This window comes from Muntiacus reevesi, chromosome 2 (assembly GCF_963930625.1).
Source record: "Muntiacus reevesi chromosome 2, mMunRee1.1, whole genome shotgun sequence".
Classification (NCBI taxonomy): domain Eukaryota; kingdom Metazoa; phylum Chordata; class Mammalia; order Artiodactyla; family Cervidae; genus Muntiacus; species Muntiacus reevesi.
The window spans coordinates 238977156-238995076 of NC_089250.1; the positions used below are offsets into that span (position 1 = coordinate 238977156).

Below are 17921 nucleotides of genomic sequence, written 5' to 3' on the forward strand. Positions count from 1 at the left end.
GAGAAAAAAACATATAAAAAGAGGAGCCAAAGCGTTTTCTCTCCACCCCCCCCGCCCCGCCCCCACGATAGGGTGCTCTTCTCTTCGCGTCTTTGGATCGACGTGCCCTCATGCCTCGAAGATGGATTTTCCTGCTATTATCTAAATAAAATAGAGCTGTAACACTGATTTGTTTAAGAGCTCTAACACGGACTGTCCTCCGAGAGCTGTGACCCGCCAAGGGGGCTTTAATGTCCGTCACTCCAAATCTTTGTTGTGATGAGACAAACCGAGGAGCACACACTCGCCTGACATTACCAAGGGATGATTGTACTGAATATAAAACCTGCTTACTGTTTTATAAGGTATAATACCCATTTGTGCATATTTTCACTAATTAACTTCATTTTAGAGTGATTACTTAAGAAAGATTACTTAAGAAAAAGTAACTGTGAGGATAAAATTCTTTTCTTTTCACCCAAAAGGATCACTCCCCATTAGCACAGCATCTTTCAATTGCTGACTGGGTTTTTTCCTAACTTCCACAACAAAATCACAAGCCTTTTCTACACTGATGAAGAATTATAATCACCTAAAAGCCCCTAAAAATAAACAATACTATTTGTTTTTATATTGGTTTTCATATTATGCTCTACCATGCTCAGTATGTCTGATCTCTTATCAGAAGGTTGCAGTGTTTGAACAACAATAAACACAAATTCATGAAAAATCAGCTTAAAACCATGCTTTTAGAACACTTTAAAGTCTAAACTAACATGCACTATAAACAGAAGAAAGCCCCCAAAATCGGGCTTTTCTAAAGCACAGTGATTCTGTCATTTACTTTGTATACAGTGTGCATGAACACACACACCACTCGATAGCTTGAATCCAAGGTACAATACTGACTCTTTTCACACAAGTTCTGTATCCATTTATCACTTCCTATTAGGAATGTAAGATTCCTATGAAAATTAAAATTAACATCCACCCATCATGTCTACAACGTGAGCATTATAGATAAGGCATTAACTTAGACCCAGTCAAGTAGTTATTCCCAGAGTAAGCAAGGCAAAGAATAATGCTTAATTTCACCAACTGCAAGAATCTAACCACTTTCTGCATCCTGTACTAATGCTATAAGAAATCCATCCAATGTTATCTCCTGCTCTCAGCAATGACCTTTCCTGGTCCCCTTGTGCTCCAGAGTATCAACAGTAATTATCACCACCTCCCCATTCCCCATTAACCCCATGCCAGAAAGAAACAGCATATACGCACCTTAAAATCTGTATTATTGATATATTCAAATACCAAAGCTGGTGTCTTTGACTGCAAGAGAGAATATTAATGCTTTGTAAGTATTTAAACAATAAATTTAATTTGCTTCTGTCATACTGGCCCATCCCCAAATCCCACTTAGATGAAAGAGAGATTCACTCATTAGGGACAGCTTATTAAGAAAGAATCCCCTTGAAATGTTATGTCTGAAACTTGCCTCAGAACAACTGGGCATGGTGGGTGGTCGGGAAGTGGGTGGGGTCCAGATGAAACAAAGTGCCTTAAGCAGATTAACTTGAGCTAAAGTTGGGTGATGTGTGCAAAGAGGTTCATTATACTATTCATTTTACTTTTGTAAATGGTTGCAGTTTCCATTATAAAGGTTTTGTTTTTGTTTTTTAGGAGTCTATTCTCTGACCAAGCTGTCAGTGGGCCTGGCACATTACGTGAAGATGTATATATTCTGCAGTGTTCCAGCCTGCCAACTACAAAGAGAGTAGTAGGTTTTCACCTTGGTTTAATGAACCAGACGCATTTCACATAACTATCATGGGTCTTGGGAATTTACCACTGGTCTTTCCACAATCAAAAAAAACCAAAAAAACTCCCAAGTCTATGATTGTCACTAAGGTATAATGTGAAATTATGCCGTGGCTAGGGATAATTAGAGAATGTCTCTTTTCAAAGATGTGTGCCCCTCCAAAACCATATAAAATGAAGTATTTTTAAAGCACTATAAATTTTAATGTAATGAGGACAAAATGGTCAACATTTGATGTTCAAAAGTCAGGTTTACTTAAGTAAGGTAAAATAACGCTAATTGGCAGAAATAAGCTTTCAAAATTGAGAGAAAAGCAGGGGCTTATAGGGCTATAGGAAGAAATAAAATCCTGGAGATCTTTATGGCTGTGCAGTTCCGCTCAAAGAAATAGGTAAAAGTTACGTAGCAAACAGGCCACAGTGCATGCATGTCTTCACCAGAACAAGGAGCAGACCAAGCACTCCTCACGAGCCCAGTGTTGAACAACAAGACCACCAGGTCGCTCTACAGGCTAGGAGCAAGCCTGTCCCCTTACAAGTTGGGGGACGAGGCTTCCCTGTTGGTTTTCCTTCACTTTACTTGTATTATGTATCATGTGCAACACGCATGCTTTAAGTAACATTACAAAAATGATAGGAACTGCTAAGTTTTGTTAACGCGTGCACACACACATAGATGTATATAAATATAAAGCAAAACAGAGATACACTAGGTATAAAACTACATGCTGGCTCACAGTGCAGGCCATTTCTAAGGATCATGCAGTCCAGAGTTACTGTAAAATCAATCTGAACTGATAAGGCTGGGATATATATATATTTTTAAACACAGTAAACCTTTAATGTTCATCCACTTAACAGTCATTATTCCTACTTCTGAAACTTGTGTGCATGTGCATGCGTGTGCTCAGCAGTGTGTCTGACTCTTTTGCAACCCCATGGATTGTAGCTCATGGAATTTTTCAGGCAAGAATACAATAATGGAGCAGGTTGCCATTTCCTTCCACAGGGCATCTTTCCGACCCAGGGATCAAACCCGCATCTCCTGCGTCTCCTGCATTGGCAGGAGGATTCTTTATCATTGCGCCACCTGAGAAGCCCAGGCTGGAATATATTTTTAATGCCAGTTAGATATAATCTAGCATGTAACCACCCTTCTCAATCTTTTTAGGATCCAAAGGAAAAACTGTAATCTTGGGAAACTTACTTAACCTCTGCAGGCTTCAGTTTTCTTATCTGTACACTGTGACAACAGGGACAATAATGGTACCCACCCAACTGGACTGTTGTAGAGATTAAATGACATAATTCCATTAAACACTCAGAATAATGCCTGGCACACAGTAAGTGTTCAATGCGTGCTAGCTACATTATTATGACAATGTCTTTAGCAGACAGAAGCAAAGATATTCTTAAAAAGGTATCATGGGAAAACAGAGAAATATCTGAGGTAGAAGAGGTAAAAGAACAGAAATTGAATGGGAAGCTTGCCTAATCATAAACACTTAAGGTTAGGTTATTTCTGAGGAGAAGAGAAAACAAAATTAAACAGCATATTTTAAATGGCTAAAAATTAATCATTTTAACAAAAATATTTAAACTGCATCTGCATATACCATGTGAGCCCTAATGGTGGATGCCAAATTAAAGACCAGTATGAGAAACAGCAAGTAGTGACCTCAAGGGGTCTGTGATCTGTTCAGTTCTCCACGGAAGTGTCCACATGGACACACTTCCTATCTCCTTCTGTAAACCCAGATTTTCAAATGTCAGGCTTACTTAAGTGAGGTAAAATAATGTTAATTGGCAGTTAATAAGCTTTCAAAGTTGGGAGAAAAGCAGGAGCATAAGGGAGCTTTGAAGCAAACGTTCGTGGACTGGATCAAAATAATAAGGCTATATAAGTGGGAAAGGGATTTTTTTTCTACAAAGGGTTTAAGGTTCCAAAAAAGTGGTAGTGGCTAGTTTATCATTGGACCACCATGATTTTTTCTGGTTTTCAAAATCGTTTAGTAGTAAAGACAAACACAATCATTCCCGGCATATTATAATGATGTTTCCCATTATTTTCAGGTTCTCTCTCTCTCTCACTCATATACACACACACACTCTCTCTCTCTCTCTCCCTCTCTCCTCTTCAACAACTAGGCACCTACCACAGGATCCTTCACAGTGTCAATCAGCTTAATGATATTTGTTCCACCACGAAGGTTCTCCAGAATCTTAACCTCTCGTTTTATCTTCTTTTTCTTCACTGGCTTAAATACACAAGAGCAATCAGAAGTAAGACTCCTTTTGAAGTTAATAAATAAAACTTTAAAACAATGTTTCTATCAAATGGTTATTGCACTATTTTGCACAAGGGCATGCCTAAATTAGAAGAGATGGAGGAAGAAAATGAGGTTTAAGAGGGGCCTGCCCATAAGAATTTTTAAGATTACTCGAAATAATTCACAGACTCATACAGCTTACATATCAAATCTTTTAAGTAGTTACATTTAGGACACATGAAATTTTGAATGCCTATGTCATAATTTAAAAATAAAATGTTTACTAGTTAACTGCCCAATGGAAAATGCTATAGCTCTCAGCAGCTGTCTATCACGCACTCATAAATGGAAAAACTGAAACAAACTGCTAAGACACCTGCTCTTTCAACCAGTCGCATGTAATTTTGTCTTCTAGGAGTGAAGACCAGTTCACTGACATCAAGTTACAAACTTGTTTCCCAGCTGCTGGCTCCCGTTTCCTGTCACCACTCCCATTTCCTTAATATCTAGACTCTGAAATCAGCTCAGAGCCAGTAAAACTTCCCAACAGACCCCATTCCTAAAGGAAGAGATGATGGATCAGCAAAGGAAAAGACCAATCTCTGACACAGCAGTGACTGAAAACCCCTGCTACCCACTAACCTTTCAATCTGCTGGACAGGCAAACCGGAAACCTTAATCAAAAATGTCAGCATTATGCATGTTATTTCTTGTTGTAAATGGGCTAGAGTCTGAAGAAGAATAAAAGTAGCTCTAGAAAAATAAGCATTATCACCACAATTATGCTTTATAAAGTACTTAAACATCGACTAATATATAGGAAGCAGTTGATAAATGCTAGGTCCATTCTTTTCATTTTCATTCTCACAAAATTCCTATGTAGTAGACTCAGCCAAGTTGAGCTATTTGCCCAAGATCACACAGCTAACAGTAAAGAGCAGGGGCAGGATTCAAATCTAGTCAGTTTGACTCTGCAGGCCTCACCCTTAGCCACTGTGCTTTCATTTCCCAAGTGTGGCCATGGGAGAACTGTAACTTAGGAAAAGGAGTACCGCCTCACCGAGACACTGTTACAATAGCACAGGCAAAGACAAAGAGCCCAATGGATTAGCCATGATGGAAAAGATGTACAAAGACTGTGTCTATGTGGTGGTGGTGGCAGTGGGATGGGTGGAAACGTAATATATACACAAATCAGAGAAACCATCATCTCTTGTTGGCCACCAAGCTACAGCTCTGAACACAAAACAGAGAGAGATTATAAAACACAGAACACCTGCATCACCTGTAAGAGGGTGCTCAACTGAGAGATTGGAGTCTGGCTGCATTCTTCCAAGCCAGCTGCCACAATCGTGCCCATTCCATTTTGTCAGGATTCTCAGTAGAACAGATCGGGCTACTGTGGTTCTTTCTCCATGCCCACTTAGGAATTTTACTATTTCCCTTTTTCATAATTACAGAACTCAATACTTTGGAAAAGTGAAGCACTCAAACATCAAGTACAAACTTGGTCAGAAAACAGCCAAAGGATATACTACAAAATAAGTAGTCTACAAGCTTTAAAAATGTTTGTCATGAAACATACAGACTAAACAACTACTCCAGATTAAAAAAACATGACAACTGAATGTAACGCATGATCTGGGATTTTCCTCTGCTATAAAGATCATTATAAGGACAACTGGCAAATAAGAACATAGGCTGTAGATTAACTAACTGCACTGCATCAATATTAACTTTTTATTTTTAATCATGGCATTCAGTTATGTAAGAAACTGCTTTTGTTTTTAGGAAATATAGGAAATTAGGGATAAACAACATACTTTCAAGCACTTAAGAAATAGTTATATATCAGCGTATACATACGTATCTGTATGTATAACATGTGTGTGTATATATATAAATAAAAAAGAGAAGATATTTATGAAAGATACATATTAATTTTTGCAATTTTTCAGTAGTCTGAAATTTTGTCACAAAGTTAAAAGAAAAATCAAATGCAACTGGTATATTCAATGTAAGAAAATTCTATTTTTTTGGGCCACACTGCAAGGGATGTGAGATCTTAGTTCCCCGACCAGGGGTCAAACCTGTGCCCTGCCACAATGGAAGTTCAGCATCCTAACCACTGAATTACCAGGGAAGCCCCAACAAATTCTAGAGTTGTCATCCACTCCTGTAAAGCAGTTACAAATCTGTGGGAGTGGCAACAGAGGGAGGAAAAAAACAATGGCCAGAAGCCTGTGTTCATCAAAGCCCCCCTCTCCCTCTAAAAGTGAACAAGTACATTAAATAAGCTGCTCCAATGACAATGTCCCATATAGAGCCTTGCCTTGTTCTGTTATTCAGCAACAGATCAGGCAGACACCCGTTCCTGGATAACCCAGTTCAGATGAACATATCTTTCACTATGTCTAAAGGTAACTCACAGAACAAGTGAAGCACATTTGACTGCCCAACTGTCACCTGTCAGACTGGGGACAGCAGGACAAATCTGAAGTAGCAAAAGGTAGTCACACTGCAGCTGGAGTCCTCACATACTGAGAAAAGACCAAAAGACTGTAAAAAAAAAGTGATGAACAGCTAGGGATACTACCCTCCAAAGAAGAGGCACCAAGTCTCTGCATGAATCAAGCAGTAACTCTCTAGCCTCAAGCTTACTCCTCTGAACCTGAGAGACCTCCAGAAGCTGAAAAACCAATGAACACCCAGATACTTATGACAGCGATGATTTACATTTTATAAACAGAATTCAAGAGAAAAAGTTAGGATTTATAAGGGAGGATCCTTGGCATCTGAAGGAAGACAGACCGTGAATTTTGACAGAAGTAAGGCTGCCCTGATCCTCCAGCCCACTGTCCACACTCACTCGCCACCACTACAGTGGAAAACACATTTCCACAATTTCACATTTCATCTGCATGCTAAATTAAAAGCCCTTCTCTCACCCAAGGTTCATTTATCCCAATTCAGAGAATATCTGGCTCTAACTGAATCAGTTTAGCTGTTAACAAAACAAAAAAACTTAAACTCTAGTAGATAAAAAAGTTAAACAAAAGAAATTAAAGTATTAAATCAAGTTTTAACAATAAATGAATTTCGGCACACACCTACAGAGTATTTAAAGGGGAAAAACTCCTTTAAAATTTTCTGTGCGAGAGCTCTGAAAAGAAAGGGAAAAAAAAGATTTTTTTCAGGAGGTTTCTGCCCTCAGGTGAAGAGTCCCAGGTAGTCAGCAGTCTTGGTTCAACGTGATCCAAATCTTGTTCAATGTGGTCCTGCCTCTTTCCCTATTCAGCAACATTAAACATTTTAAAACAAAGACCAATTTAGTGATGGCTGCTCAGAAAGACGAAAGTTGATAGTTTTATTTACTGAGAGTCCTATTTATTTACTCAGAGCTGATGTTTAAAAAGCTGGATCTGAGAATGATTTTAACTACTAGAATTTAATTGTGACTGAATTTGCAAGCTAATGTCTACTAAAAGGCATTAAGAATTATGACCTCAATAAATTCCAGCAAATATTAACAGGCAAAGTCCTGTTTTAATTTCTTTCCAAGCACAACTGAACTGATACATTCAAGGAAGGCAGGAACACAGCTCAGAATTTTCAAACCTGGGATTACTTTTGTTCCACTACAAAATCAACAACTGCCCCACTAAGATTTTAATTTCATAACCTGCAATAAACAATTACAACGAACAATGGTTGTCAGGACTGTAGGATAGAGCAGAAAGAATGCTCAGTCTGGATGATGGCTTTTATTTTATTACCCTGACAGAATCCACTGCAACTGACCTAAATATCAATATTATTTGTGCAATGTTTATTCTTCACAACAAATTTCTCCCTTATTTTTCAACTCTCATCTTCCCAAATACATGATCAATTTCTTGAGGGCAATTGTTACCTTTGGGGTTTAAAAATTGTTTAATTTAAAACAGTGAGGTACATAGTAGGCTTTTGCATCTCACAGAGAGGATGGTACAGTCCTCTCTCCTTCGGGCTCTGCCCTCTTAGCAAGTGATGAGGATGAGACCTGGAGGTACTGTATGTTTCAAAAGAGGAGTATAAAAACACTGGTCCTTATGATGTCAAACAAGAAAGGAAAGTAACATTTCACTTATATGTTAAATATGCTGCTGTGGATACAAACCAGAGAAGCCAAGTCTGGGTCCCTATAGCGCTTCGGGCTTTCATCTACCCCACATGTCAAGTAGCAACCCACAGACGTCAGGTAATTCCTTCCAGAAGAACACCTCAAAAATCATTAGAAACAAAGAAATTCCATTTGACTTATAGTGCATGCTCGTCCATCTTTCCAGTTCAGTTCAGAACATCCAGCTGATGTTCCATTCGTGCCCCTCACATCTACCAAGACTCTGCAGCAGGGACAGAAGGTCATGAACCCAATGCTTCTATCCCGCTGGCCATGAGACCCCAAGCAAATTGCAGGTTCTCCTGGGTCTTGCTTTATCTGTAAAAACAGGTTTGGGTTCTAATAGTATCTATGCTCCCCTGTTGTGATTCTGTTTCACAGGTTAACCACACTCTCAAATCTCCAACCCCACAACCACAGCATTGGATACAGCATTGACTCGTTCACAATTTTCAAAATTTGTATTATTTTTAATACTTTAACAATCCTCTTTTTATACCAAGAGACGTATTAGCATTAATGTCTTGTTTCATGTAGAGGATGTCTTGGTACACTTGCCTAATAAAGCAAACGAAGGGCAAAAAACCTACCAGCTGAGAAAGTAGAAATAGAGAAAAACATCAGTTTCATAAAACCTCCATAGCCACTGACTCACTGTGAAGTAACTAAAAAGGATCTGGGATCAATCATCTTTAACACTACCTCCTGACAGGACAAAGTTAAACTTGTGTTACTACCACTCTTTGTTTGAAGCTTGATAATTAATTTCGGTGCGGGGGTGGGGGGCGCAGGGAATTGACAAACTCTATATGAAGTAATACCAACAAGAAGCCTAAGATGAAGACTTCCAGTCCTTGCAGCACGGGTCCAAAAACCTGCACTTTTGTTTTTTAAAATCTGGTATTGCTTTTAACTTCTATTTAGAAAATAGCTGAATTTGCAGCCTCCCAAGGACTTCAAGCAGAGATGAAATCCACACACAGAGGTAACGCTCACAAAGTGCCAAAAGTTGTCCAAGGTGGCCAGATGGTTTTATTTCTGTGTACACTCTCCTAGAAGGTACTACAAAGGAACTGAAAATTTGATTTTTCAAAATCAAAAGATGAAACTTTAGGCATGAAAGTGGCTTTCTGCCCTGCTATATTAATCCTTACCATCCTCCCCACTCCTCAAAACAATTTCTGTCAAAAAAAGACACAACCTCCCTATTGATTGGGAAGTGTTCTTTGAAGATTTCGGTTTCAGAATCTCAATTCAGGCCAGACACAACATTCTGCTCACCAATTGCTAAATTCCTAAAAATCTCTTATTAATATTTAGACATCTACGGATGTAAATGAAGAGATAAGAAATTCCTCTGCAGTCGTTCATCATCCAGCCATTCTCATGTGTTGGAAAGCACTGGGTGGAAACATTCACCGAAGAAGCAGGCTGTTCCTGTCCTCAAGGAACGTACTCTGTCTCAGTCACCACGTGCACATCAACACAGAAGTTCCTTCCTGCAGCTGAAATCCAGTAGGCCAAGATGAAGAGCAAGCTTTTTCTGGAGTCCTTCAAATTATGAGCAACTGGCATTCTGTTAAGGAACTAATTTCCTGTGGCTAAACATGACAATAGTAGTATTAGTCATAACTCTGACTTATCTGAATGGGGCACATAACTTTGGATAAAGGCCCCATTCTTTAAAAAAAATAAAATAAAACAAAAAACAGCAGTACTTTTAATCTACTTTAATTCAGCCTGTCGGAAAGAGAAAAGCCAACAATACCATCAGTAGTTTCTTACCCCATCCTTCAGACAGAACAAAATCTGGATAGAAATGTCACGGTGCTTGGAGAAACAAAAGCGAGTGTACTTTTCATCAGCAGAAACAAGGTGGTGTGGGCTGCACCCTGAGAAGGACTTGTGTGTAAAAGATACAAGAAACGACACTGAGCCAGCTGGAACATCAGAGGGACCTCCCAAGTCTTATTTCAGAACAGTGGAACTTACTCTGTGCTCAACGTTAAGATCTTACAACCCAATGCCAAAATGAGCAGTAAGAGACAGGAAGAAATAGGAAACAGGAGCCCTGGCTGAGGGTTACTTCAACACAGTGACGTCAAATATGTTTCTCTGGGCCTACATTTCTTGTGGGTTAAATATAACCTTCGGCTTCCATACAGGATTCCCTAAACATATCCTGTGAATCTTCAGAGGAGGGAAAAAACCATCTAGTAACTGAGGCTACGAAGTTCTCTACAAGGATGACCAAAGAGCAACTCTAGGTCTGACCAAAGAAGCAATGATGCTTCTCTAACTGAACATATCGTTACTTCCATGTACACCTGAATGTTGGTCCTTTTCAAAAAAGACACCACAGGAAGTTGCACGCTTACTCTAAAAATGCTGCCATCACATGAAAGTTTAGACATTTTTGTGAAATTGCTTTAGCGTCAGCAGTTCATTCTTCCAAATGCACAGCAATGGAATGTGGATATTCCTAACTTTAATTTATGCTTTGCTTACTTCCTAGAGAGATTTTAAGTAGCTTATAGTAAAAACATTTATGCTAATATATTAAGAAAAAAGCTGCATGGCTTTCCAGGTGACTGAAGAAAGTATCTCTTTAAATATTTATGCTTATGAAGAAAAACAATAACAAAAAAGATGACATGATTCTGTAGGTGCAATTCATATTTAGGGAAGAGGAGAGTAAAAATCTCCACATTTTTCAATAACAGTTCCTCACTTCTTACCTCCAGCGTTTCTGACAGCACAAGTAAGTAACTTGCCTATTTCTTTCAACCGTAATCCTGTCTCTTCATCACTAGGCTAAGCTGGTACTGAGTAATAAGAGTCACTCATTTTTCTGAAAAGCCATTTTCAGACAGTCCAAGCCTGCCCCTCCTTTTAAATAGGGACACAGCTGCCCTAACTCTACTTAAGATCACAAAAACAGCTTTTCGATCCTACATTCTTAACCACAGAGCCTCTCCAAAATGGCCATACTGGAACTCTTGTTTGTGTAAAAGTGCTTATATTAATTAGCTCTTTGGTCACCTCAAGATTCTACTAAATGACATGCACACAAGTGAAATGATCTGGCAATGATGAATACCCTTCACAGACTGTAAGAACTATTTTTCAGTCCACCCTGTAAAACATTATCAAAGCTACACAATCAGTTACCTGGAAGAGAATTTAGCCAACTCTTCATACTTAGCCAACTTTTGGCCATACTTTAGCCAACTCTTCATACTTCATACAAACTTCATACTTGGATGGATCATGCCTCCATCCAAGAGATGACAAAGTGTGTATCTGTTACAAACTTAGGCTGCTAAACCAGATTCAGGCTGTTTTGTTCCAATCATTATTTTAGTGATTATAAGTGTACTCTCTACTGCTCCCAACTTTACTTTTACTGACTGATAAACAACTGAACCTTCCTGGCCCTGCTGGCTCACTGTATGTACCCCATCTGAAACTTTTATCACCAAAGGAGAAAAAACAAGCAATTATTCACTGAGGTGTTTCCTTCCACTCAGGCTTCAAACTGGTCTTTGAAGCTACTCTGTTTCCATCTTTCATTCTGGAATAACAAATTCAGTGCTCAAGGAGCCTTTGGATCAACTGGGCTCTTCATGAAGAGGCTCTTCTTAAATGTGAATTCCTATTTAGTTTGTAACAAATGGAAGGCTCTTTGGAACATTCACTTTGGCAGCCCATAATTACATTTCAGAACAAGGATGTTCCTTAACTACCATGCTTAGATTTGAAAAAGGTCTGTGTGTAAAAAAGTTCAAACAAAAACAGCATGGGGGGAGTAGCAGAGGCACATGGGGCAGAAGGTTTGTAAAATGAGTTTGTCCTGCTCATTCTAGAATGTAGTTGGCGTAGTTTGTATCCTTCTGACCTGTGAAAAAAGAAATTTTAATGCCACTCATAAGACACTCACCTTGAGAATTTTTACCACCACTCTCTCATTGTTGGTGATGTTAATAGCCTCAAATACTTCACTATACTTTCCTCGACCAAGTTTCCGAACCAGCTGGTAATCATCTTGATTACTGGGAAAGAACAAGAAGCACACATAAATGCCAGGACTTGGGATTAACCAAGCCTATGCCCAGTACACATCCCCATCCAGGCGCTTTCATTGATCAAGCACTTGCAAGTGTCTATATACCTAATGCCATAACTCATTCCCTAAATGAAAGCCACAACATAAACTTGGCTCCTTTCACTGGACGCAGCTCCTAACCTAACTGATCCCTCATAACTCGGCGGAGACAAGGTGGGAAGGTGGGGGTCTGAGCATGGCAGAGCATCCATCCCGGAGGCTCACAGGTGCCCCTCTGCCCACAGCGCCTGCCTTATTATTAACTTCACTCCCGCAAGGTAGACAGCGCCCGCTTTGAGAATCTGGACGTTTTTTAAAAATTTCCTCCCACCCAGTCTCATTTCAAAAACCTCAAAAAGGCAGAGAATTTTAATAGCTCAAGAGGACAGCTGCTGACTTCCCACCCCAACAGAAACCCCAACGCGTGAGAAGGAAGGGCTGCTCCTTCACTTCCACCAGGCTCTGGTCCCTGGATCCCTACACTTGTCAGTAACAGAGCATTCCCCGGGGTGAGAGGGGTGCGCACGGCTGAGAGGAAGGGACGAGAAGCGGGGAGAGGGAGACGAGAATATGGTGGGGAGGGTCTGCTTCCCACTCCAGACCCGAAGAGGCGCGGGCCCAGAGGGGAGACAGACCGCGGGGGCCGAGTGCGGTTTGCGGCGGGGGGCGGCAGGGCGGAGGTGGGGGTGCGAGGGCCCGGCGGGGGGCTGCGGCGGCTTTACCCCCAGCTCGGGACGTGAGCCTCATAGTCCCAGTACTCGCGGCTCCTCAGGCTGTTCACCTCCGCGTAGACCCGGGCCCTGCTGCCCGCGGCCGGGCCGGGCATGGCGGGCGGGAGCGGGGGGCGCCGCGGGGCGCCGAGGGTGGCGGCGCGGCGAGGGGCGCGGGGCGACGGGCAGAGAAGGCGGCGGGCCGCGGGCCGCCGGAGGAGGAGGAGGAGGAGCGCCGCGGCGGGCGGCCGCGCCAGGCCGGGCCCGCGGGGGCGGGCGGGCTGGGGGGCGCGGGGGGCGCCGGCCGAGCCGGCCCGGCCCTGGAGCGGCCGGCGGGGCGGCGGGGCGGGCAGCGCTCGCGCTCCGCGGCGGCCTCCGCTCGGCTCGCGGCTCCGAGGCGGCGGCGCTGTCGGCGGCACCAGCAGCGGCAGCCGCCGGCCGGGAAAGGGGCAGCGACGGCGGCGGCGGCGAAGAAGGAGGAGGAGGAGGAGGAAACCCGGAAAAGGGGCCGCGCTCACTAGGAGCGGCCGCCGCCCGGCTCGGGTCCGCCCAGACTCACAGCGCCCCCTGCAGCGCGGGGGGACCCGCCCGGGCCCGGCCCCGCCCCTGCCCCGCCCCTGCCCCGCCCCTGCCCCGCCCCTCAAGGCCCGCTTCCAAATCTCCCCATCCTGGGTCTGGCCCGCCGCGCTCACCACGAGGTCAACCCCTCCAGCAGGCTGCGGCCCTAGAGCCTTATGCCTCGTGTACCGTTTTAGGACTCCCCTAGAGACCCCTGCCCCAAACGCTCTGCCCTCTAGTCATCCAGAGTTTACCCACCCCAACCTCCCGGACGGACCCTGTTGTGACCTTTTTGTCACCCAAACTTTTCCCATCAAGTCCCTTCCTAATGAGTTGCTCTTAGCTCTCAGAACCGCTCCGTCATAAGATTTCCCCTTCCTTCCCAGAGACACGCCGTCTTTCCCCCAGTGGACCCTGAGCTGTCACCCATAGATCCTTGAACCTCAAGACTAGCCCTTCTCTCTCATCCAGCGCCTTCCTCATAAAACCCTTCTCATACACTGTCCCCCAAATTTCCTTCCAGAACCTTCCCTCAAGACCCCTCTGTATAGTTCACATCGGACACTTGGGTAAGCTGGAGTCAGCCAAGTTGCTCGCTGTAAAGCTCCTATTTTTCCCTCCATAATTAATAAGCCATACTTTGAGATCATATAAGTACTCTGGTTTTGTTTGGGACCGCAGCAGCAGGGGATTTGTGAGAGTCCTGCCTGTAGAGTTGGGCATGGACTGAGGGTGGGGTGGCCAAGCACCCTTGGCCTATTTTATTATGTTGCTTTCAGGCCCTGAACATTCTTCTGTCTTCGATCTTCTGGGCCTTTCTTTTGTCTCGCTTTCCAATCCCACATTTTTTTAAAAATCAACACAACTTCCTCACACAGCCCAGTTTGCTCTGATTCTAATCTTTTTTTCACATTCTATTCTCTAGATGAGACTCTGTTTCCTCTTTTTTTGATATAGTTAAGAGCACAGACTGTGGAGTCAGATCCATCCCAGGTTTGAATCCCAGCCCTGCTACTTACAAGCTCTGTGACTTTGGGCCAACCACTTAATCTCTCTGTGCTGTAGATTTTATAGCATAAAAACAGTCATGGCGCCTACTTCATAGGGCTATGGGGAAAATTAGACAAGTTAAACCGTGTTAAAGGGGCTTCCCTGGTGGCCCAGTGGTAAAGAATACTCCTGCGAATGTGAGAGACATGGGTTCGATCCCTGAGTTGGGAAGATTCCCCTGGAGAAGGAAATGGTGACCCACTCCAGTATTCTTGCCTGGGAAATCCCATGGACAGAGGACCCTGGCAGGCTACAGTCTGTGGGGTCACAAAAGAATTGGATATGACTTAGCGACTCAACAACAACAAACCATGTAAAACTCTTATAATCTGAGTGTCTAGCACATGCTACATGCTCAATATTATTAGGATCAGATCAGGACCTTCTCCTATGACTTTTCCCTCCTTGAGATTACCACATACCCATCTTTCAGTTCTTTCTAGCCTCTAAGCTTGACTCCCTTTTTCCTCTTCAAGTCTCACGTTTCAGTTCGTTTTAAATGTTGGGGTTGATACTGCTCTTCTCAGCATCCACCCACATTCTTCAGAAAACTCTGTATTTTGTAGCTAGTTTCCTAGGACATTGTCCACTTTAAAAACAGCTTGAGAACAAAGACTGAGTAGATTCTTACTACTGGCTCACCCAGCATTTGCCAAAGCTCAAGGTTTTCATTGAGTACAGTGTTACCCTACTGGATTCTTTGAAAACAAAGCACACATTAATTACAAAGGAGAACATGAAGATCATCACTCTAATCATGAATCAAACTTAAATCACCAATAAGGGACCAGCTGACCCTCTAATATGATGCATCAAGAAGGGACACAACATTTGCCCCAAAACTTTAACTTGAATACAAACTGGGGAGCATTCTGCAAAACAACACCTGCACTGTTCAAGAAGGTCACTGTCACAAGAGAAAACAAGAAAACAAAACTCCGGAATTGTGGGCTCTCGATCAAAGACGCCTGAGAGAGATAACTAAATGAAGTGTATCATCCTGGATTAAAGCCTTAATTTTTAAAAAAAGATAGGAAAGATAGGGGAGGGAGGAAGGGAAGGAAAAAGAATACAGCTAAAAGGTCAGTACTTACCGGGACTACTGGGGAAATTTGAATATAGGATGTAAATTACATAAAGTATTGTATCCATGTTAAATTTTATGAGTGTGAGGATTGCCTTATGTTTCGGTGGGTTACTCTCCTGATCTTAGGAGTTACAAGCCAAGTGTTTAGGGATGTGGTAACGTAACTTCTGCAATTTACTCTCAGATGATTCTCCAGAAAAAACATAGGTTTCTGAGTGCACACGCATACACAGGGCGAGGAGAGAGAATAGGGGAACATGTTGACCACATGGTGACAATTAAAGAGTGTGATAGAAGATTGCATGAGCTTGTGATTTTTTGGTACTTTGAAATTTTTCAAAATAAAAACTGGAAGAAAATGAAGTATTTATGGATTAAGTGGGCTTTGGAATTTAATTCCCAAACCTGCAAGCCTCTGTTACAGAAGAAGACACAAACGGTCTCAGATTCTTAGTGTAGCCCTAAGGTTTCTTTCTGACAAGTCCCTATGAACTAGTCTAGACAGAGGTTTTTAATCCTGAGTCTTTGGCTGAAGTTCCTAGGCTTTCAGAAACCTGACGCTGTATGCAAATTTGTGTGTGTGTGTGTGCGTATGCATTTGTGTGTGTGTGCATTCTTTCCTTAGCATCCATAGAATTCTCAAAGGAAGCTATGACCCAAAAACTGTTCTAAGCTACAGGTCTAACTACTAAGTCCAACCCCAGCTGCGGCCCGATTCCTCACCTCCACCCTCGCCCACCTCTGACCCCACCCACCATCTCTGCACCTTCCTTTCAACCCTCACCGCCTAACGCACACCCATCTCACGTAACCTGCTCCCACACCTGCGGGATGCCTGAAGACTCACCCATACAACAGTCTGGTGCAACATGCCCTTGGATTTGGCTGACACTGCGCTAACTCAGCCCTGAAACCTGCGGTCAGCCCTCCCACGGCCAAATGGAATATGCATTTGTGGTTTCTTGTAGGTAGGTTGGGCACCCAGTGGACTTGGTAAAGAGACCCATCTCCTGTCTTTCCTGCTGGTTTGCCGTGCAGCATCCTTGGTGTCAGTTAAGATGGGTAACTGGAGATGGTACAGGTGAAGCTCTTACTGAAGGAATAAGACTCGCTTGGGTATGGAGAAGGACAGGCTAGTGGCTTTGTGAGGGTGGCCAACAGGGAAGGGACATTCTGTGAACCTGAATTGACTTCCCCTAATTACTCTCTGTGTGTGGGCTTAGGGATGAGTCTGATTCAGGGTTACACAAGGGAGAATGAAAGATAGCATCTTGAATCAACGAGTCCAAGAATTTTGTACCAGCATCTGTGCCCCTAAATTCTATCCAATATTAAAAAGTAACCCCCAACCCCCCAAATTAAAAAACTGTCATAAGAACACTTTTTGTCTTCACAAAGCTTATTTCCAAAATATTTGAGAGGTTTACAGGCATTTATGCTATATTGCTGGTTCTAAGGGCCTAGCCCAAGAAAATGATGAAAATTATGAGCAGAGAATTATTAATAGTATTGAAAATTTGTGTGTTCAATATCATTGAATCCTGCAAAAATCTCGAGGCTAAAAACCATTGAATTTACCCCTTAACTGACAGGATTGTATGGTATGTGAATGATATCTCAAGAAAGCTGTTTAAAAATCCAGTGAGATTGGGGCTATAGTAAGGATCTCCTTTTTTGCAGTTGTGGAAACCGCAACTCCAATGACATGGATAACTGAAGCAGAGCCTGGATTTGAACTCTGGTCTTTCTAACCACCAAGTCCATTTCCTTAACTCATTTCAGATTCAGTATATCTCCCCAAAGACCTAAAGATGTTTATCATGAAAATCATCATCTTTACGGACTTTCCCGGTGGTCCAGGGTTTAAGACTCCATATTTCCAAAGGAGTGGGTACAGGTTTGATCCCTGGTTGGGGAGCTAAAATCTCACATGCCTTGGGTCCAAAACACAAAAACATAAAACAGGAGCATTATTGTAACAAATCCAATAGACACTTTAAAAAATGTTATGTAAAAAAAAAAAAAAGTTATGTGTGTGTTAGTCACTCAGCTGAGTCCGACTCTTTGGGACCCTACAGACTATAGCCCACAGGCTTCTCTGTATATGGACTTCTCCAGGCAAGAATACTGGAGTGGATTGCCATTCCCTTCTCCAGAGGAACTTCCCCACCCAGGGATC

The 17921-nt window shown here is 42.4% G+C and overlaps 1 protein-coding gene across 2 annotated transcripts in view; it reads right to left on the reverse strand.

The window, feature by feature from the left end:
* Window positions 1-13310, reverse strand: part of CSNK2A2 (casein kinase 2 alpha 2) — a 35496-nt gene extending 22186 nt beyond the window's left edge. Inside the window, exons 1-4 of one of the 2 annotated variants that reach the window (XM_065925427.1) lie at window positions 13060-13309; window positions 12173-12284; window positions 3957-4058; window positions 1261-1311 (exon numbers count right to left, since the gene is read on the reverse strand). In XM_065925427.1, the coding sequence (XP_065781499.1) occupies window positions 1261-1311; window positions 3957-4058; window positions 12173-12284; window positions 13060-13163 (369 nt within the window). In that variant the 5' untranslated portion in view covers window positions 13164-13309. Of the gene's footprint in view, window positions 1-1260; window positions 1312-3956; window positions 4059-12172; window positions 12285-13059 lie in introns of both variants that reach the window. The other variant, XM_065925428.1, reaches the window with a different exon arrangement.
* Window positions 13311-17921: the final 4611 nt, after the last annotated feature.